The sequence below is a fragment of the Dichotomopilus funicola genome, assembly GCF_033296635.1.
Source record: "Dichotomopilus funicola strain CBS 141.50 unplaced genomic scaffold C8A04scaffold_71, whole genome shotgun sequence".
Taxonomy (NCBI): domain Eukaryota; kingdom Fungi; phylum Ascomycota; class Sordariomycetes; order Sordariales; family Chaetomiaceae; genus Dichotomopilus; species Dichotomopilus funicola.
This window is the reverse complement of record NW_026944092.1, coordinates 23,372-43,850: the sequence shown is the minus strand read 5'-3', so window position 1 is coordinate 43,850 and position 20,479 is coordinate 23,372. Positions and strand designations below refer to the sequence as shown.

The 20,479-nt window shown below is 56.7% G+C and overlaps 11 protein-coding genes across 11 annotated transcripts; 7 read left to right on the top strand and 4 right to left on the bottom strand.

Annotated features, from left to right (window-relative positions):
- Nucleotides 1-1,147: 1,147 nt before the first annotated feature.
- Nucleotides 1,148-1,674, top strand: C8A04DRAFT_31705 (uncharacterized protein; the record flags this gene model as incomplete). Its single annotated transcript, XM_062781846.1, has 3 exons — nt 1,148-1,190; nt 1,286-1,431; nt 1,501-1,674. 3 exons carry the CDS (start codon nt 1,148-1,150, stop codon nt 1,672-1,674), a joined length of 363 nt encoding a protein of 120 aa, XP_062634099.1.
- An 860-nt stretch (nt 1,675-2,534) lies between these two features.
- Nucleotides 2,535-3,730, top strand: C8A04DRAFT_39647 (uncharacterized protein; the record flags this gene model as incomplete). The annotated part of the gene is made up of 3 exons (XM_062784665.1): nt 2,535-3,160; nt 3,259-3,537; nt 3,616-3,730. The coding sequence occupies 3 exons, from the start codon at nt 2,535-2,537 to the stop codon at nt 3,728-3,730; spliced, it is 1,020 nt and encodes a 339-aa protein (XP_062634098.1).
- A 1,065-nt stretch (nt 3,731-4,795) lies between these two features.
- Nucleotides 4,796-5,716, bottom strand: C8A04DRAFT_14679 (uncharacterized protein; the record flags this gene model as incomplete). The annotated part of the gene is made up of 3 exons (XM_062778191.1): nt 4,796-5,148; nt 5,211-5,321; nt 5,395-5,716. 3 exons carry the CDS (start codon nt 5,714-5,716, stop codon nt 4,796-4,798), a joined length of 786 nt encoding a protein of 261 aa, XP_062634097.1.
- Nucleotides 5,717-6,186: 470 nt separating this feature from the next.
- C8A04DRAFT_31702 (uncharacterized protein) lies at nt 6,187-6,869 on the top strand (the record flags this gene model as incomplete). Its single annotated transcript, XM_062781845.1, has 4 exons — nt 6,187-6,198; nt 6,287-6,301; nt 6,358-6,528; nt 6,576-6,869. The coding sequence occupies 4 exons, from the start codon at nt 6,187-6,189 to the stop codon at nt 6,867-6,869; spliced, it is 492 nt and encodes a 163-aa protein (XP_062634096.1).
- A 28-nt stretch (nt 6,870-6,897) lies between these two features.
- On the bottom strand, nt 6,898-8,522 carry C8A04DRAFT_31701 (uncharacterized protein; the record flags this gene model as incomplete). The annotated part of the gene is made up of 3 exons (XM_062781844.1): nt 6,898-7,938; nt 8,053-8,246; nt 8,354-8,522. 3 exons carry the CDS (start codon nt 8,520-8,522, stop codon nt 6,898-6,900), a joined length of 1,404 nt encoding a protein of 467 aa, XP_062634095.1.
- Nucleotides 8,523-9,383: 861 nt separating this feature from the next.
- On the bottom strand, nt 9,384-10,652 carry C8A04DRAFT_31700 (uncharacterized protein; the record flags this gene model as incomplete). Its single annotated transcript, XM_062781843.1, has 2 exons — nt 9,384-10,158; nt 10,306-10,652. The coding sequence occupies 2 exons, from the start codon at nt 10,650-10,652 to the stop codon at nt 9,384-9,386; spliced, it is 1,122 nt and encodes a 373-aa protein (XP_062634094.1).
- A 908-nt stretch (nt 10,653-11,560) lies between these two features.
- C8A04DRAFT_31699 (uncharacterized protein) lies at nt 11,561-12,357 on the top strand (the record flags this gene model as incomplete). Its single annotated transcript, XM_062781842.1, has 3 exons — nt 11,561-11,679; nt 11,744-12,179; nt 12,214-12,357. The coding sequence occupies 3 exons, from the start codon at nt 11,561-11,563 to the stop codon at nt 12,355-12,357; spliced, it is 699 nt and encodes a 232-aa protein (XP_062634093.1).
- A 1,387-nt stretch (nt 12,358-13,744) lies between these two features.
- Nucleotides 13,745-14,536, top strand: C8A04DRAFT_31698 (uncharacterized protein; the record flags this gene model as incomplete). Its single annotated transcript, XM_062781841.1, has 1 exon — nt 13,745-14,536. One exon carries the CDS (start codon nt 13,745-13,747, stop codon nt 14,534-14,536), a length of 792 nt encoding a protein of 263 aa, XP_062634092.1.
- Nucleotides 14,537-15,114: 578 nt separating this feature from the next.
- Nucleotides 15,115-15,571, top strand: C8A04DRAFT_14688 (uncharacterized protein; the record flags this gene model as incomplete). The annotated part of the gene is made up of 2 exons (XM_062778195.1): nt 15,115-15,310; nt 15,333-15,571. Coding segments are annotated over 2 exons (435 nt in total), but the record flags the coding sequence as incomplete, so codon positions are not given.
- A 1,131-nt stretch (nt 15,572-16,702) lies between these two features.
- On the top strand, nt 16,703-18,079 carry C8A04DRAFT_31697 (snare associated Golgi protein-domain-containing protein; the record flags this gene model as incomplete). The annotated part of the gene is made up of 5 exons (XM_062781840.1): nt 16,703-16,826; nt 16,900-16,973; nt 17,040-17,226; nt 17,288-17,400; nt 17,468-18,079. 5 exons carry the CDS (start codon nt 16,703-16,705, stop codon nt 18,077-18,079), a joined length of 1,110 nt encoding a protein of 369 aa, XP_062634090.1.
- Nucleotides 18,080-18,426: 347 nt separating this feature from the next.
- On the bottom strand, nt 18,427-19,912 carry C8A04DRAFT_39644 (para-nitrophenol 4-monooxygenase; the record flags this gene model as incomplete). The annotated part of the gene is made up of 3 exons (XM_062784664.1): nt 18,427-19,008; nt 19,090-19,158; nt 19,235-19,912. 3 exons carry the CDS (start codon nt 19,910-19,912, stop codon nt 18,427-18,429), a joined length of 1,329 nt encoding a protein of 442 aa, XP_062634089.1.
- Nucleotides 19,913-20,479: the final 567 nt, after the last annotated feature.

Below are 20,479 nucleotides of genomic sequence, written 5' to 3'. Positions count from 1 at the left end.
CCTGTTTTTTGTCAAGGCGTAGTAGTAACAGGAAAGGATGATGAAGCCTTGAAACTCGGGAAGGTGCCTCCCAGGTTCTGGTCTTCAGCCATACCTCGTTTGCAGACACAGGGAACCAGCCACACCGTCGGCATCGATGCATTTGTCGGAGCAGACAAAATTACAATGGTCCCTTGCTGCGTTTCCTCGCGTTCGTAGAACGCCAGATCTTGATGCCCCCCACGAACATTGTCAACAATTCACTGAGTCCTCAATGACAATATACATAATTACCCCACTGCAAAACAATCTTACAATTAATTATTTCAGCTGTTCTTGAACATTCAATACAACTTTTTTCCTCCTTAGCGAGACTTGATGCCAAAATACTTCGACTTGAAACTCATTTCTCGTGGGGAAAGTGGTCTCACACCCAACAAGTACTCAAAATGCAAGAAATTCTTTGGTGAAAAGTGACAACAGTGATTGTTTGAAGTCCCAATACTTTCCGGGTATCATTTTACAAGCTAAAATACTAGGGGGGAGGGGGGGGGGTGGAATTTTGAAAGCACATATAGGTTTGTCGTGGTAGGTATTAATCATGTCATAATTAATTGAATTGCCAAACCCCCGTGTTTGGAAAACTCTGGGAGCTAAAAACATGCATCCAATGTACGGCTAGATCCCCAATAATTATCTTACAAAATTCAATATCGGGGTTTTGTTTCATGAAGGCGACTAACGAAGCGCATGCAACAACTGTTAATGAAACTGGAAAAGAATTCCCCGGCATTCTTCTGGATGTTGAGCAATATCAACTTCTGGGATTTAGCAGCAGGATTATAACCATCGTGATAATTTTCAAGCTTGATTTTAATGAATTCTGCTTCGTGCCTGCTACTCTAGTAAACAACTCTGGACAAGTCTTGTTTGAGTATCTATTCAAGGCATAAACCACACAAACTACAACGATGTCCAACAAGGGACAGCTAACGGACCAGCTGGACATCCAGAAATTACTGGGGGTCATGTTGAAATGGCTTAGGCTGTGCTAAATTTACCAGTCCGGTTACACCTAGGAAAAATGCAGTAATACCGCAAATTCACGAGATTAGACAACTAGGAGAGAAACAAAAGACACTGATAAAACATATATTTGTTAATAACAATGCACTACCATCGACATTCCCATATTTTGCGTAACATCCAAGGTTCGTCTCTCGACAAATATCCATCCTTGTAGGCCTGTCATTTTATTATATCTCTGCCTTCCCCACTTCCCTTGACACGCTTATTGTACTGCGAGATTCGTTGGTTTATTCCCGACTCGCTCGACCCGATAAGCGCTACGTGCTCCTCTACGCGCCGCTGCAGTTCGAGTACCGGTACTACGTCTCGTCGCGCGACGGCGACAACGACATCTCGGGCCGGCTCGACTTCCTGCTGTGGAGCGTGGGCTAGGACGTCGAGCTCGAGTGCGACGGCTGGAGCGGCAAGCTGAATCGGAACGTGCCGGCCCAGTACGACCCGGACTACTGGTTCGACTGTCGCGAGAGCATCGAGGTGGGCCAGCGCAGCGCGGACCCGAACCGCAGCAAGAGCCGGTGGACGCGCGTCAACTACGAGGCGTTTAGTAACCTGTTGTCGGTCAATATGTCGTGGATCTGCGACGACGAGAGTCCCGGAAACCCGTGAGCAGCCGTCTTCTCCTTGTATAGGTAGGCAATGAATAGTAGTAAAGACTGGCTTCGGTTTTCCTTTAAGCTTCCGTTTCTGGCTTTATTCGCAGCCCACCTCGTGGGAGCAGACGCAGGAGACTTGGGTATTAACTCATCACCTTAGTTGAAGAGGCTGACGTAAAACGGTTGCAGACTTGCAGTCGAGACTCGAGAGGCTGAATGACGAGAGAAGCGGAACCCCCGGTCCCGGAGCTAATGTGAATAACCCCGTAAATTCCGACATCCGCCGCCAAAAAAACGGGATTGACGGCGCCTCCGGATGGTCTGCCGACTCTGCCATTCCGACCGACGTTCCTCAACTCCCAAGAGCGGCCGTCTAACCTGTTTAGGGAAGTTCTCTCTGGTTGGCCAGTCCAACTCCCCCATACAACGTGGGCTGTTTGCGGGAGCGGATGCATCATGTGATTCATGTCAAAGGCGCTCCCAGGCGTTCTCGCCTGATCACCGGCCCGTCTGCAGCCACCATGTCGGTTAAGCAAGCCGAGAACATCCCGGTTGCCCGTTTAGGTAACTACTCTCCCAGTGGTCGACAGTCTCGACACGGTTGACACAGGCGTCATGACGGCTCGACATAAAGTCTTGGACGCAATGGCAAGGTCGCAGCCGTCGAGTCGTCGACATAAAAGAGCCCCTTTCCTCCTTCCCTCGGCCCAAGTCAACCGTGACCTTCTCTCCCTCAGAGAACAAGCAACGGCGCAGTTGTCAACAACCTTCAACGAGACATACAAAACCACATAAGCATCGTCCCCCTTCTCAGATATAAAAGCCAACCACCCATCTACCCCCCTCTTTCGGCTCCCAACAAGACCACCCAAGATGCTCAAAAACTCCCAAATTGCCGAGGACGCGGTCGCCACCCAGGCCCGCAACCTGCCCCTGCTCGCCACGCGCGAGCTCTGCGCCGGCAAGACGTACATCGTGACGGGGGCCAATGTCGGGCTGGGCTTCGAGGCGGCCAAGCACCTGGCTAGCCTGGGCGCGGGCAAGGTGGTGTTGGCGGTGCGCACGCCGGCCAAGGGCGAGGCGGCCAAGGCGGCGATCGACGAGGCCGCGGGCACGGGCGCCGCGGGGGTGGTGGAGGTGTGGCCGCTGGACCTGGAGCGATACGAGAGCGTCAAGGCGTTCGCGCGCCGCGCCGAGGCCGAGCTCGACCGCATCGACGCCGTCGTCGAGAACGCGGCCGTCGCCCTCGCCACCCGCCAGCTGGCCGAGGGCCACGTCAAGCCCCTCACGGTGAACGTCTTGAGCACGTTCCTGCTGGCCGTGTTGCTGGTGCCGGTCATGAGGGAGAAGGCGAGGAGGGCCGGGGACGGGGTGCTGCCGCGCCTGGTGGTCGTCACAAGCCGGGCCGGGTTTGAGGATAAATGCAAGGCGGACTGGGAGGGCATCAAGGCGGATCCGATCAAGGGGATGGACGCGGAGGATATGGTGCCCGTGAAGACGTGAGTTTTCCTTTTCTTTTCTTTTCTTTTCTTTTCTCTTCTTTTGTTAGACGCCTGGTCGGTTTGTGGCTTGCTAACGTGCGATGGATCATGGATAGATACCCGCTCTCCAAGGTCACCGAGACCTTTGCGCTCCGTCACCTCGCCCGCGAGGTGGTGCCGGTCGAGAAGGGGGGCGTAATCCTCAACCTTGTCTGCCCCGGCCTCTGCATCACCGAGCTTGGCAGAAACGCGCCGCCAGAGTTTGCCGCGCGCCTGCGTGCCATGCATGCGAGTTACGGGCGGACGGCCGAAGACGGCAGCCGTACGCTGCTGCACGGCGCCGTGGCCGGCGTGGAGAGCCATGGGACGCTGCTTCACTCCTGCGCGGATGGCGAGTAAGTGCTCTGATTTGCTACTAAGATCACTTGTGTAATTATCGGGCATATCAGGCAGTTTGGCTGACATAATCCCAGGCCCGACGTTCCCGACTGGGTGAAGAATGAGACCGAGGTGCAGAAAAATACCTGGGAATTCATCGCCAAGGAGCTGGAGGCTATCGAGCCAGGTTGTGTGAGCAAGCTCCTGTAATTAACTTGTTTGATTTCTTCTTCTGGAGGACGTGCAACCAAGTGCATACCTACCTACCTACCTACCTAGGTAAGGTAGGTACCTAGGTAATACATCGGGTATCGGATTCAGTTGAGTGATTAGATTAGGGTTAGGGTTATTGGGCGGTCGGCCGTATCAGCAGGATATCAAACCACACCACTCCATCACCGTGCTGGCGCTGGTGCTGGCGCTGGCGCTGCACTTCCCACGCACCTCTCCCAATGTGACCTCCCCCTCTTCCCATGTAATGCCTCAATCCAAGGAAACCTCCCAAGCACCCGCTCCGCGCTCTCCCAGCCAGCCAGCCCCAAAGCCCCCAGCGCCTGCCTCGTCCGCGGAACAACCCAGCCGTCGACCTCACCCGCGTCAAACACCTCGGCCGCAACCCCGATAAACAACATCCACATGACCGCCTCCACCCCCCACCGCTTCTCTCCCAACCCCGCACCACCCGTACCAGAAGCAGAAGCAGAAGCAGAAGCAGAAGCAGCAGCCGCGGTAACAACCGCCCCCGACGCCTCGCCCGCCACCCGCCCGAGCCACGCGACAGGGAACCGATTCAGGACGCCCGCGCCACCGGCCAGCAGGAAACTGCATACGAACGCCGCCAGCCCAGCGCAGAGCGCCCGCTCGGCGGCGGCGCGGTCGGGGTCGCCGCCGTCCGGGCCCGTCAGCGGCAGCGCGACGGCCTGGACGCGGTAGCCGAGCAGGATGAAGGTATCGTGCACGACGGAGCTGTCGAGTTTGGTTGTGGTGGTGGTGGAGGAGGAGGCGGCGGTGAGGAGGTGGGCTGTCCGGGTGGCGTCGTGGAGGACGGTCATGAGGGAGAAGGCGAGGAGGGCCGGAGAGGGTTGGGCGGTATGAGGAGGTGGTGGGAGGAGGAGGGAGTTGGCGGAGAGGAGTGGCTCGACTTGTTGGAGGCTGACGCGGGTGGGAGTGCCGAGGTGGAGGGAGTATTCGATGTCGGACCTGTGTTGTTTAGTTGGGGAACCGTGAACGGCGTGAGGCGAAGGGTGTGAATAGGACAAGGGAGAAAAAAGAGACTCACCTGAAGACTTTGCGAGCCAGGACCGGGCCCGACGGCCCGCTTTCGCTGAATTTGGCGAGTCCGCCTCGCAGCTGGACCATCCGCTGCAGACCATCGAGATGCACTAGGCCGCGGTCGTACTCGCCCTGCTGGCGCTCATACATGCCCAAGACCAGCACTGCCATCAGGGTTTCGTTGGAGGCGGCATTCTCCCCAGAGAGGCGGGTATTGACAAGGCGGAGTGCTAGACAGAGGTGACGCGTTCGGGCGCTCCAGACTTCTTGGGGGGTACTGATGATACTGGACGTGTACGGAAGGGGTGAAGACCGGTGGCCCGCGGACAGAAATACAGCCATGGCTCCGTGGAAGTCTGTAATTTTTGTTAGGGCCGGGATACTCTACTGTTCTCTGGCTGTCTCGGCAGCTACTCACAAGCTTCATCAAAGAATAACGGCTGCACAAATTTTAACTGAGGCTCAGAGCCGTAATCGAGGGCAACATCCAGTTCGGGAGCATGTCGAATCTTGCCCAGCAAGGAGACGACTTGGAGAGAGAAATACGGGTTAGCTTCCAGAAAGGGGGGCCTAGTTGGTGTGGTCATGGTGGAAAGAATTACCTCCTTGGAAATGGGCAAGCCATCTGGAGTCGCAGTGTTGGCGCAAGTAGGCTGGAAGTGTGCTCATTGCCGAACACGGAGATTCCACGGGTGGGGGCGAGAGTCGCGAGACGCTGTTAGCCAGGCGTGTCTGAACAAGCGTGGCTGTTGTGGCTGTTGTCTCCGGATTCCGCGCTCTCCGTGGCCCGCTCGTCAACATCTTCTTCCTCGATGGCCTCGAGAGCTTCTTCCCGGCGTTCCGGCCAGTGGCAACATGGCTACGGATCCGACGTCTCGCGGCCCTATCAATGGTGGTGTTGTCGACAAATTCGAACTTCTTCATTATGCCGCGATGCCCCAGACAAGGTGCCCCTATTAGCAGTATTTAGAGTCTTGGAAATTACAACGGACGCCAACGGTTGCTGTTCATTTAGCTGCATCGCTGAGGTACGAATCCGTACACACCTACAGTACGAATATACAGTACGAATACATCAGCTGCCAAGAGTCCGGGCGAAGTGGGTGGCATTCGGAAATAACGGTGCTAATTACCGTCGACCGCGGCCCAATCCGACGCCGGCGAGCGAGGTCACGGGGCGGCCTCGGCCTCCAGGGCGCACATGTATTCCATACAGACATCTATACAGACATTACACACAGTACATCCATGTATGACGGGCAATCTTTAGCAGTGTCGGGCACAGAGTGATTCGAACGGCATGCCGTCAGGCCAGGAGCCTCAGGACCGCTCGCGGCACAATCAGGGATAGCGCCACACAAGGACGTCTTGTACTGGTAGAACGTAAATACTATATGTCTGTACATGTACGTAAGCTGCCACCTTGGGGATGGCCCATTACTACGGTAATACCTAATACCTCGACTCTGACTTGCTAACTTTGGCTCTCAACAGAGAACGTGGATCCAAGTACGCCGACTTAATATTCACTTGTCTTTCCAAGTAACCACTGACCGCCGGCGCAGGATGTATTCAGAGCCGTATACTCTTCGGACGCAGCCCCTGTCGACGAAGAGGCAAAGGCTGGCGGTTTCCGAACGACGGAGCTGGACATTCTCAATTTCATCAATGCGCAGTTTGCTGAATCGGATGCTGAATCGGATGCTTCAAGTCTGTACATGCAGCCGCATTTCAAGGTAGGTACCAACCAGCGCTCTAGGAGAGAAGCTCACGAATTCGGCAGTTGCCCGTCATCGACGTTGATATACAGCAGCCTGTCTGCTTCAACCCGGGTCTTTTGCCGCCCGACTCGAACCCTGCCAGCAAGGTGGATGGCAAGATGGACAGTCAACAGAGAGAGCAGGTCTCGAGATTGGAAAACCTGGAAACAGTGTACCCCGAAACGGTGAACAAATGTCGCACACTGGACAGGTACATCCACGAGTCCATCACCGGGCTTGATCTCAACTCCCGCAACGGCAACCAAGTGGTGTCTCGTTTTGTTTTGTATGAAGAGTGGCACTCCTGGGTCCTTTAGTTCTTACGGCTCGGTCCGTCTCTACTCTCTACAGAGACCATAGTGGCTCGGAAGGCTTTCCCAGCCCGTCCGCCTCCTCCTCCAGTAGCAAGTCGCCCAACCCCAGCCTCTCCAACCAGCCGTCCGATACCTTGGTCTTGAGGCGGCCAACGGCTTCCGCTATCGGCTTCTCCAGCTGCCGCGCCACGCCGTCCCTGTAGCGTAAGCGGCCGACGATGCGCTCCTCCAGCACGCGGGCCTTTGCGCGCTCGGCCGCCGCTGCCACGGACGACAGCAGCGCCTCGGCGTCGCAGAGCGCTTCTCTGAGGCCCCCCATGCAGTCGGTCGGGTGGCAATGGCTCCCCAGCGGGGCCCAGCACGGGATGGACATGCCCGAGGTCTTGGTCCGGATGCAATGGCCCGAGGCGATGGCCTCGAGCAGCCTCGGCACGCGGCATAGCCCGAGGCGGTTGATGTCTAGGTTCGAGTCCAAGGCGACCATCATCCCTCGCAACTGTCCCGTTGTGTTGGCCGATGGTTGGAGGCCGGCGAGGAGTCCAGGGAGCGTTTGATTGGGTGGGTGTTGGTGTCTTGCGTGCCTGAGCAGTCTCAGGGAGGTCGGGGGTTGAGAGGACCCGATGCTGGGGAAAGTAGCAGCGATAGTGCTGTTGTTGTTATTGTTGTTGTCAGCCCTCCATTCTACCGGGAGCTGCATGAACGCGCGAACGGACCGAAGAAAGGCTTGGGCCCCGTATGGCCAAGCCAGCGCGGAGCTGTGAAGACGACCCTCCCAGAGCTCCTTTGCGCGGACTAGCGAGAGCAGCGCAGGCTTCGTCCTCCCCGGTTCGATCAGGGAGTTCCTCAAGGGGCGGTAGTCAGGGTGGTCGCGGCCCAAGCCGAGGACGAGTAGGTCGTTAGCCGCTTGGATCAGTACCGGCCAGAGCGTTTCCATGAGCTCCAGCGTGAGGGTGACGTTGGCCCTGTCGACAGCCAGGGGCGCGTGCTCGGCCCTCAGCGCCTGCACCTGTTTATATTCGCCGGGGCCTGTTGTCGACTGCCGGACGTACACTTTGAGCCAGAGCGCAGGAAGCTAGGACGCCACGTCGACCGGGGCCAGGCCAGGCGCATCCAGCCGCAGGGTGATGTTCGGGGCGTGGTGGTGGGGGAGGATCTCTCAGGACGCATGCGTGTACATGTCGGCAACCGTGGCCAAGTCGGCGACTGGAAAGGGGATAGCCAAGATGCCAATGTCCTCCGGATGCAGACTCGAGATGGAGAGGTTGACGCGCGGGTCTCCGGTCCAACCGGCTGGGACATGGTTGGCCGAGACGGAGAAGAAGGGTGCCGGCCAGAACCAGGCGCAGACGACGGCCGCCGTGCTAGCAAGGGCGAGGAGGCCTACAAGACCTGTCGGATACGCATATTTTCGAATGCCCCCGATGCCTCAAATGCTCTGAATGCTCTAAATACACTATCCTAGACTGTGGCAGGCGTTTACATAGCACCCACGCTAACGAGGCATCGGCGGCAGTCGAGCAGCTCGGGGTCAGGACAGCTGAGACAACTAAGAATGCCGCCTATATCGTCGCCGGCGTCGCTACTACCGTGAGCACGAGAACGACCGCGACGTCGACTGCTCCGGCGGAGGGGCCGGGTCGAGTCCGGGGAAGGCATCTGAATCGTGGGCGTGAATGCTGGGCTTGGACTTTTGGCTTTAGGGGCGTTCAGCGCGTTGATGGCCCGGCTGGGACGGATCGGGCACGGCAAAGGCAAGAGGACGCAGGTTGAGAACTTGAGCGTCTTGAGGGCCTGGTGAAAGACAGAGATGGTGGGATGGTGGCCGAAATACGAGGATTGGCAGCCAGTCTGAAAGGGAGAGGGAGAGGCGAGGAGCAACGGTTGCCGTAAAGTGCAGTTGGACTGGGAAAGCTGAGGTTGAGAGGTAATTAATACAACAACCATTGGTCCTGGGGGGGACAGACCTAGGCGAGCAGGCCCAGGCAGCGTCCGTCGCGCCAGACAAAGAGAGGCGGAAAGTCGAAATTGCCTGTTTCTCCTGACCGGATCTGGTACAAAGGAGTGGCACGGCGGACCCAGCAAACAGCCGCCTGTTTCCGAAAACGGCAATGAACCCAAGTGCGAAAGAGATGGAACGATCAATGAATACCTGAGCTACAGGTGCACAACCCACCTACCTACGCTCTGGCCAAAATAATCGGCATACCACAATGCCTCGATGCCCCACTTTTGTATTAAAGTAACAAAAACAACCAAAAACACACCACGTTACCAACATTGCAAATTGAAATATCAAGTCTCCAAAATAAGCCCATAAAATCACCAAACCCCTAGGCAGGTATTACAGGTACAATGATCAAAATCTGTTGAGATTTGACAGAACGCTAATGGAATGGGCTTAAGGTTGTTTCGTGGTGCGCCGATTTTTATGGCCACAGCGTGCGACCGAACCTTGAACCCGACGCAAGGAAAACGGACGAGAGAAACAGAAAGCAGCCCGGCCCACCACTAGCGAGGCTAAGGTATCTCATAATACAGTTCCCAGAGCTTGTCGCGCCACTCAATAGTCACCTCCGAGAGGCCCTGCACATAAGTTTCGAGCTCCGAGAGCGTGAGGGCCTGGTGCAGAGACAGGCTGTCCTCAAGGGTAGCAAGCGAGCGCTCCAGGTATTCCTCTGCCCAGACACTCTCGTCCCCCAGCTTCGTGGCCAGTCCATCGAGCTTCTTGATGGCGTTCAGAAACACGCAGCTGAACACGCTGCCCGCGCCCTGGGCCGTGTGAAGGTCCCGGATAAACGAGGCCAGCTCGGGGTCTGAGGCGATCTTCGCCAACAGCTCCGAGCCGTCTATGTCGGATCCCGAGTCGGCGTCAACCAATGCGTTCAGACGATGGATGGCCGCTTGAAAGAATACACCCGGCCCGTGAGTCCCGGCCCAGCCGGTTGAAGGTCTTGGCATCCCGTTAAGAGCTTCCAGTTGAGTGTCTGTGAAGTTGCCGAGTCGTGCGTGGAAACGAGCGTGCGCCAACCGGGCCTCCCCGAGGAGCTGAGATACGGACCGGAGCTCGCGCAGGCAGGTCCCCTGGAGCCTTGCCAGCTCCCGCCCAGGGCCTGGGAAGATGGCTCCAAGACGCTCCAAGAGGCTGGACGTCCGCTTCTCTCCGCCACCCGTCCCGCCCAGCTGGTCGAGCCTATCTGCTACGCTTTCGGTGATGCGACTGGCGCGGTCAAGAACCGCACGCTGGCACCGTAGCTCGGCGTAAAACCGGTTGACAATGGCAGTGCTCAGCCTGCTAGCATTCGATGCAATCCCCGATCAGTCCTCTCGGACAACCCGCTCACCCCCCCGGCCGTCGCCTGCTAACCCGGAGAAGGCCGCGGTTGCAACCGCGGCGACGGCTGTCGCAGATGCCGAGGCGGCCGCCAACGCGGCAGCCTACGTCGCCAGAAACCGGCCGCACGCCGTCACGCCCGTCGACAGGCCGGATACCGCAGGGGTCGCCGTGGCGAGGGTGCTGGCAGGGCTCGTCGACGGCTCAGACGGCTGAGACCAGCTCCACCACCGGCTCATGGAGCCCAGGGCGGTGCGGAAGAAGCCGAAAACCGGTGCCGTGGCGCTCCCCAGGAACGCCAGGAGCCAGGCTATGACGAGGATGAAGACGCCAGCGCAGAAGACGTACGCGAGAGCCGTCCAGAGCGTGATCGCGTAGGCCCGCCGCAGCCCGCGCCAGACGAGCAAGAAGCCGGCCCAGAACATGCAAACGCCATCGCATATTGCGGCCCACATGGTGGCGGGAACTTGTTGTTGCAGGTCAGGACGGTGTGCCGCGCGAGTGGGCCCGGCTACTGCTGGTGTCGTTTGCTCGCGCTGTGGCTGCGGTCCGGTTTGTTCCGCTGAGTTCATGCTCTGTTCCGATTTGATAGTGACGGCCGCTCTGGTAGAGGACGGGAGGCTGCAGAAGCGAAAGTGGTTGGCGGTGAGTAGCGTGAGGTCTGAAATGTGTGGAGCTGCTGGAGCTCAGGATTATGGCCAGCTTGAGGGAAGAGAGCGGGAACTCAGAGCACACGGTTAGTTATACGCCGTCCGTCACAAAGCGAGAAGGGCACAGAAACTTCCGGTTTGTCTTGGCCATAGATGAGGTGGACACGAACACGGAGAGGAAGCCAAAGCGTCGTGGACAAAGCCATTGCCATTGTCCAGGCCCAAATGGTCCCAGAGGACGTCGTGCGTCTCAACGAAAGGGGCCATGCGGCGGCCCTCTCCTCGCGGCTTAGAAAGCGAGCGTAGAACAGGAAAGAAGGGGAAGGAGGTGGAAGGGGGTTTGGGCAGTTTCTGACATGTCCCGGCTGTCTCATGTTGACAACCGTAGCGGCCAACGCTGTCCACTGGTCTTGCTTGGGTGGTCGCCGGTCATTTCTGAGAAGCTGGTCTGGTGACCGCGGTCGCCATATGCTGCCCATGTTGCCATTGCAAAAAGATGGCGGTGTCGTTGCCGTCTGCCTGGCGAGTGGTGGCCTGAGACTTTACTAAAGCAAACGGACCCAGACACACTTAGCGACCAGCAGCTCTCTGCCAGTCTCCCCCCCCGAACTTGCTGCTCCGCGAAACAACCACTTCCGCTTCCGCTTTGGCTTCGTACCTACACAGTTCAGGAAAACTACTGAATCGTCACCCATCACCCGTAACCCATCATCATGGTCCCGAGAACGCGACGGCAGTCCAAGCGGCCACCCAGCCCTCCGCCTTTCTGCCCTCCGCCTTTCTGCCCTCCGCCTTTCTGCCCTCCGCCTTCCCGCCTTAGGGCGTTTGCCAGGCGAGTCCCATCTAGCTTTGGCCGCTGCAACCCGTCCCGCCCTCGTCGCTAACTCCCTCTTCAGCCGAATCGCGTGGGCCGTTGTCGCGCTCCTGGTGGTGGTGCTAGGAACCTCCATCGCCCGTTGGTTAGTTCGTGGAGCGAAGACAGTCGAGCCCGCAATCCCACACCGGCCACCTGCCGCCACGTCAGACGACATGCAGGCCGTGTGCAACGCCCATGGCCGCCTGCGGATGCTGGCCAAGTACCCTCAAGATCACATCACCGCATTCGAGCTGCTCGACTTGGACCCGGGCAAGCGGCCGTTCTTACCCCCGGAGAAATCTCGTTGGCCGGCGAATGGTTGGTACCAAGAGGTGAAACAGATGGTTGACAAACGCCATACCGAGCTGCTGGAACAGGCGAGCCACCAGGGCGATTATGGCGAGGGCCTGAACAAGAATTACGCGGCCGCGGTGACCATATCTGCCAACCCTGCTGCTGGTGGACGGTCCCCGGCGGTATTACCTCGAAACCGTGCTGCCCATGCTGCAGCGCGCCATCCAGGGCAAGGATCGGGCATGCGTTTGGCCGCACGTGCAGGAGTTCTACCGCGAACTCTGCCGGGACACTTGGCCCTCGACTGGGATGGCGGCCCTCGGCAAGGATGACACCCTATTCAACAAGGCCTGCCTTTGATGACACCGATGGCGATCCGGCTCTGGGTGGACGGAGAGGGGCCCAGGAAAACGAGGCGGCCGGACGGCCGGTTGAAGGTTGAGAGAAGGGCGAACTCGGGGCTTGCCGGGAATGGCCTGCAAGCGCAGCGAACGGTGTGATGTACATGATCACCTAGGTACATGTAGGTACACCTGGGAGGCCGGCCATGGAGAAAATCACAGGCGGCTGCCCTTGCCCGTCCCCGGCCTCCTCAGAGTCCTATCCTCCCCAATACCGAGCTGTCTGCCATCAATTCTTTCGAACCACCCAGGTGTTCCTGAAGATCAGGTGACGCAGCATCCATACCCGGGCTGTTGCTCCCGGCAAACTGTCCGAGACGTTAGATCGCAGGCTCCGGGTGATCCTTCAACTGGCTAATTTCGGAAGCTACCGTAGTTTATTCCCGTTTGGTGAGCGGGCTCGCAAAGCTCCAACGGCCATCACCCAGGACATTTTCTTGATAATGCCCCCGAGTGCAAGATAATCCGGGCTTCATCGATGTGTGACTTCTTCTCTTGGGATCAAATAGTGCCAAAATCGACACCTGGTGAGGTGTGGGAACTTGACTTGGGGGAGTGACACGACAGCAAACAATGACCGTACCGACACCAAACGGCATTATGAAAACCAACCTCTGCGTTGATGACACCTTCGCCGCAGCTCGTGCTATTTAGCTGAACGTATCGTCGAAAGTATGCGGCCATTTTGGGCGGTTGGCGGATCCCCGTCGCTTGTGCAAGGGCGTGAACATTAGGATGATGACCAGCCCTTATTCGGCGCCGCCAACAAAGGCGGCTTGAACGGCGCCCCTGAATGGGACCATAGTCATGAACAATAAAAAACGACACTTGTCGTTTAGGGAGCGGAGAACAGAGAAGGAGTAGAAGTCGTGAACAATGAAGAACGACACCTGTCGTTGAGGATGCGGAGACTGGAGGTGCGGCAGAAGTCGTGAACAATAGAAGCGACACCTGTTGTGTAAAAGGCGGAGACCCGAGAAGAATCTGAAGTTGTGAACAATAGAAACGACACCTGTTGTTACGACGCGTAGATCGGAGAAGGCGCAGAAGGAACTTCTCAGTTCGCGGGTAACTATATATTGGCAAGATGTCACCCAACACCATTCCCCGAACCTCGCATCCAACAACTTCCTTCACGAACGAACTTGCACCAAGCAACGACAGGCTCACCTCAAGAGAGACTCAACGACACTAGCTCAACACTGAAGCATATAAAGTAAGCAAGCCACTCCCCCTATTCCTCCTCAGCTCAACTCCAAACCCTCGACACCCCCTGAAATCCCCAGCCATATCCTGACCTCTGACCATGGCCCCAAGGCTCCATAGCTCCGAAACCACCATCCAAGATGTGCTGGGTTAAGCGCGTCCTCTGGGCCTGTGGCTGCATCCACGGCACCATCCCGGCTCGCTACTGCGACCACTACGGCACCGACGACTGCGAGATCCGCCATCTCCTGGAGCGCTTCCGCATCCCGGCGCTCTGCGAGATCCACGAGCGCCCGCAGCAGCCTGCCCGGTCCCGGACCAGACGCCGCCGCCGAGCCCGCCGACACCAGCAGCCGGCCCAGACCGTTCAACAGCTTGACCAAGGCCCAGAGGTCCCGCAGCTCGAAGACTTCACCGGCCTCCCCGATGTGCCTGAACTCCCGCAGCAGGACCAAGAACACTACCCGGCCCAGCCCATCGAACCGGCTCTGCCCGTCATGCCGGATACCCCGTCCTCCCCCTTGGGTAACAACCACCACCACAACAACAACGGCCACAACCAGCAGGGCAGCGGCAACCGTCGTCTCCCGGGTCTCCGCCCCCTAACGCCCCCGGACTCGTCATCCTCGCCGGCTGTCCCCGACTCCCTGCCGTCCCTGCGGCCCGACAACAACCGTCACCGACGCGAGAGTCCATCTCTTCGTGCGTCGCGCCACCGTCTGACTCGCCGTGAGCGTGCTGCTGAGAGGGCTGCTCGGTTTGCTGCTCATGGTATTCGCGTTGGTGATAGTTCTGATGCGGAGGTTGGCCAGAATGGGAACGGCCAGGCTGGTGTTGCGGAGGGTAGCGATGGTCAAAATGGGGTTGAGAGCGGCAGTGGTGAGCTCAGCGATGTTGACGGTAGCGTCGAGGGTTCTGGTAACAGCCAGTGAAAATGGGATGGTGGTCGGCTGACCGAGGGGGGGGAATGGTTATGGTTGCGATGAGGAGTTGTTTCTGTTTTGCTTTCCCCGCGTTGCATTATGACATAGTCTCGTTGGGAGACAGAGTTTGATGGCGGGTTGATGAGCAAGGCGAAGATTTATACGCACGCATTGAGTTAGTTCAGGCAGTCGAATGCGATGAGTTTGTTACATGGAGATGTGCCGACGTTCGGGTGCACAGTGAAGATAACATGCTGACAGGCAACAACCATGCCCTGAGAGCGATATTGGGGCTGCATGCCAGCAAAGGTGGGGTGATGATTTCTAGAGACGGCCCGTCCATGCTTAACCATATCCATTGAGTTACGTCCTGGGTGAATTGCCAATGTTTGGATTGAGAGCTGGCGCATGACGATCCCAATGTGAAGCGGTTGTCGTAGTGTTGGGCTGTGGGGTGTGGAATTGTCGAGACATCCACAGCCAAGCCCCACAGAAAATCTTTGCAACATCTCGCAAACGCCGTTTCCCATCTGCTCTTCCTCACATCCCAAGCTCAGCCTGAGAACGCAACGAAAAGAGGGAAAAAAGCCGGTCAGACTTCCATCGATACCCACCCCGCCCGAGCGCCCAAAGGCAAGACCTCGAGAAAATCGGGGTACAGATCATCGCCACTCTCTATACAGTCGCAGCCACGAGAGCCAGCGACCGCCACCTTTGCAGGCAGGTCGAGAGTAAAAAAAGGATCTCACTGTAGGGTACCGAGGATATCGTTCATCAACCCGGGTTGGATCTGTGGCTCCTTTAGGGAACACAAAAGAGGACGAATACTATAGAAATGATTCTCTGAAGTATTGTCGACATGAAGAAAAAAAAGAGAAAAGAAAAATCCAAAAGCTGGCCGCCTCGATGCGCTTAAATACTCGGTGGATGTGGTCTGTGCACGTCTGCAAATTTTCACTGTGCAGATGCTTGCACGTGACCAAAGGCTGGGCGGATCCACCGCGAGCTTCCGATCTCCCATTCTTGCTTGGCTGGTTGGGATAAAGCTTCTTTTCTTCTCCTTCGCGATTGTCAGGCGCCCAACTTCGGCCGGCTGACTACGGTAGAACCTTTACAACCAATTTGACTTGCAGACAACAACATGCGGGGCCACAAGGTTTTTAACCTCGTAGGGCGAAACAGGGTCATCCGCTAGCACCATTCCCCCACCATTAACCCATCTTTTCAACAGAGCCTCATTCCTCACTCGCTCTGCCCGTCTCTTTTTGTCTGTGTGCGAAACACCCGAGCAAATGACCAACTTTTTTTCGTCCTCGTCCAGGCCCGGAACCGCATGGGTTTCAAGCCTGGAAAAACGCCAAGGTCCGACAAGGTCATGGGCGGTCTCTTAAAATGCCCAAACAAATGTCGATCGTAGGAACTTGGTCTCAGCCCACCATCTCGCATTTAACACTCCCCGCTGCACGAGGTTTGCCGTTCGAGGAAAATGCAGGTACAGAGTATACGTGTATATGCATGGCGATGCTGTTGGTGAGGGGCGATGTCACCTGGGATTTGGGGCTTTGTGATTTTTACACGAAGAAGGAAGTTCAGGTGAGGGACTGTATTTCTGGTGAGGCGATGAAGGTGCATATCATCGCCCTGCAGGTATTTCCCGTTTTGGAGAAAATCGGACGTGTGTCAGGATGCTGACACATGCGAGCGGCTCACCGGGAGTTGTCGCAAGAGCCGGGCGCTTCACGGTTCCCCAGCGTGTTGGTGGCCCAATGACCAGTGGTTGACGGCCCTGTTGGTGGCCGCTCGGCCCCTGACCCCCAGGCCTGCGGACAAGGAAACAAGCTTTTGCTAACCCACTGTCCACACTTGGCTGACGCGACAAGCGCAGCCACCACGCGCCTGCAATCTGAAGCGGTGCCACTTTCCTGCTGCACTGCCTCGCTGCGTGTCCCGGCGGTTCGATCGAGCAGCTGGGGCCTCCCGGGGGTCGGATTGGTCCCCTTTTCTTTGTGGCGTGCCCCTCAAAATTGATTTCGATATCTTTCAGTTCGAGGACATAGGACACACAATCAACGTCGTTTTAGACGCCAACTACACTCGTTCGACCGCCGCGGAGCTTATTTCTCGACGTATTACCGGTAGACGAATAATCCAGGACAAGTGGAATCATCAGCCGCCATGGCGAGCGCCGACAACATCGAAATGAAGCCTCGGAAGATCAAGAGGGGGAAAGAAGCGCCGACAGATACAGATTACCAGCCCGTGAACTGGAAGAGGTTATTCCTGGCACCCAAATATCTCGGTATGTGCTGTAGAAACCTCGCGCGCGGAACGCAGAGCACAGGGCACCCTAACCATCGAACCTCACCTAATAGTGCTGTGGATTATCCTCCTTATTACGATCGTTTTGACTATCATTATCACGATCAAACATGACGAGGTCGTTGCGGTAAGCTGATCTGGACCGATTCCCCCGCCATTCACCACATGGACGCTAACCAGCGACAACACACAGCACCTCCGTCCATGGGCTGAGAAAGTTCGCGACCTCCCCGCAGGGTGGTTAATCCCAATCGCCATCCTGATCATCATCTCGTTCCCGCCGCTCTTCGGCCACGAAATAATTGCGCTTCTCTGTGGTGTTATCTATGGGCTGTGGATCGGCTTTGGCATTGTTGCAGCAGGAACATTTCTTGGCGAGCGTAAGTCTAGCAAGCGGACCGACGGTGGGGTTGGACACAACAAGACTGACAGAGTGCGCAGTTGGTACCTGGTTTGCTTTCCAGTGGTTTTTTCGCAAGAAGGCTGAGAAACTGGAACGAACGAACCTTAACTACGGCGCCCTTGCGCGCATTACTCGTGACGGTGGTTTCTGGGTATGCTCCCCGTTTCCTCTACTAGCCAGACAGACCTAAGGCTAACCTTTGTTCCCCTCTCTTTTAGATCGTCCTCCTCATCCGTTTCTCTGCCATCCCATCCCACTTCTCCACCGCCGTGTTCTCGACTTGCGGCGTTAACTTCTGGTCCTTCACCATCGCCACAGCCCTCACGTTACCGAAACAGATCTTCCTCGTCTACCTCGGCGTGCTCCTTCTCCAATCACAGCCCGACGGCTCGGCCAAGAACATCGTTTTCGGCGTCGCCTTTGCCGTGACCATCGTCATGGCCGTGTATATTGGATGGAAGATGCGCAAGATCAAGGTGATCTTGCTGGAGGAGCAGGCGGAGCGACGCAAGACTCATTTGCAAAGTGCGATGGAGGAAGGCGAGGGCCCCGCAGACGAAAGGGATTGGATTAGGGAAGATGGCCAACATTATCCCCAGCCGCAGTACACACCCACATTCAATGGCCAACAGGGGCCCCACGCTGGACCGTATGGGGGTGCTGGCGGGGATGAGAGCGATATTGGGGTGGCGAGCAGCCATGGGAGGCATACTCCTCCGGGGATGGATGGCATGCAGCCACCGGCATATCGGCAGGACTTTGGGTATCATGGCGCAGGAGGGCGGCCTGCTGATGGGGCGGAGCCAGTAAGGGAACACAATTTTGTATGAATGGGGTGGGTTGGTTGAGTTTTGGTTGGGTGGGCATGCTTTAGCGGCGTTATATCATGATCAAATTGGGAATGTCTGGAGGGTTTGGCTTTGCATGCTGAACAGTTGGCGTTTGGGGTTTAGGGGTAGTGGGATTTTGCACCATACAGTTGACATTTTTTAGATACCGAGTCCTTGTTGAAGGGGACATTCATGATCACACACTGATACTATTTATTCCCTGTGCCAAGTGCTCCCGTGATATTTAACCTTAGGCAATGCATCCTTCGCTGGGTACACATTCGTAGCAAGTCACGGAATTCCTGGCAAACCCCAGCTGAGAATCAGATTCGTTACTGCCAACACCCTCACTTCTTCCCCGCATCATGATAATGCTGCGTAAAGTCATACCGCACTTCCATCGGCCCCATCAACAACTCCTTCAACAACACCTGATCCGTCTCCCCCCTTTTCAACAACTGCAAAAACCCGTCCCTCTCCAACCTCGTCCCCGGCTCCCGATCCGACACCCTCCGGAAATTCTCCTGCGAAATCGGATCAATAATCGTCTTCCACTTCTCAATCCTCTTCTCCGAGTACACCTCCAAGATCCCCTCATCCGCCTTCCCGTCCCAGATCCCTGACAGGCACTCATACAATCCACCGACATCGACAAACCCCCCCGTGATACCTAATCCGCCCCAGGGATTGCACAGGTGGGCGGCGTCGGCGGCGAGGAGGACGCGGCCGACGCGGAATTTGGGCGCGCAGCGTTGGTGCATACGGTAGGGGGAGAAGTTGATGGTTTGGTAGTCGGAGGGTAGGGGGTGGCCGGGGAGGATGGTGTGGAATTTGTGCGGTTGGCGGGAGAGGTATTGGGAATGGGTGAGATTGGGGGTCTCGCCGTAGGTTATGCGGTAGAGGCCGGTGGAGGTGAGTTTGGCGGCCATCTTTTTTGTTTTTTGTTGTGCCTTTATTAGTGAAAAGTGGGGGAGATGAGAAGGAGAGGGATCGTAGGGGTTATGACTTACAAAGAAGTGCTCGGGGTGGATGATGAAGTTGGCATCCCACCAGCCATACTTTTCGAAGGGGTAGTACGTCTAGCACAGATATCAGCCACTCGTCTAGTACGTCCTTTCTCTCCCCTCTCTCCTCTCTTTGCTCTCTCCAACTCACATTCGTAGCAATAATCTGCGCATCCCACGTAAACCCCGGAAACTCCTCTCCAAACAAAGCCCTCCTAACCGCACTATTCGCCCCATCACAACCCACCACATAATCCCCCCTCACCACTTTCTTCTCTTTACTCTCCCCAACCTCCACCTCACACCACGCCCCCTCATCATCCTGACCCACCCCAACAACCCGATGCTCCCACGCCACTGTCCCTCCATACCGTTCCGTAACCTCCTCCAACATCAACTGATCCAACTCTTGCAAGGCTAAACAGTGCGTCCTCAAATCCATCTTCTTCTTCCCCCCATCCAACTCGACCTCGACCTCCCTCATCACCTGCCCCGCATCAAACCCCGCCACAATCCCATGCTCCTCATACCCAGCCTTCCCCTCCTCCTCCTCCCCATCTGCCTGCGGATACCGCCAACACATCCCCCCCAACACCAACCCGCCACGCTCAGCCATCTTCTCAATAATACCAGCCCTATAAAACTCAGGGATGGCCGGTGCACCGTAGTGTGCTGCGCGCGGTTGGGGGTCGAGGTGGGAGGCGGCTTCGAGGATGTGCGTTGGGATGCCGTGTTTGGAGAGGAGCAGGGCTAGGAGGAGGCCTGAGGGGCCGGCGCCTACTATTAGGATTTTGGAAAAGGGGCGTTTTTCGGGGGTGGGTTCGGGCATGATGATGGGCTGGCGAGGTTGTCGAAGATGGGGCTTAATTATTCGATTGGAAGTACTGAGCGGGTGACAAATGTGTGAGGTAGGTCAAGTAAGTGAGAATCCTCTAATACCCACATTGATGGCTAGATGTTTGACGAGTGAAGTTATCTCGAGGCTTTCAGCACAAAGATGAACCCCTCTTCAAATCTTGTGGTACATGGCTATTTCCCAGAGCGTAGCCTCGTCCATTTATTTACGCCCGACGACTCCGCAGATTTGGGGTTTGAGAGAATGCCGATGCGGGGAAATACGTTGGAGTGTGTAACACCTGAGAACCGCGATTGGTGACAAGCGGCATGCCATTAAGGGTGGGGTAATCTACTGCTGTGTAAGGGATATTGATACTGAGCCTTTGTGATAGTTAAATAGTTAGCTACGAAGAGGTCTCAGCGGGGGAAGTGAAGGTAAAAACAGACAGACCAAAAATATGTAGGTATCATAAAGTCATGTCCAATTTCGGCTTGAGAACATATCCTGCGCTTCTGGAGAAACTTCACTTGGCATTCGAGCACCGCATCTTGGCCGTTA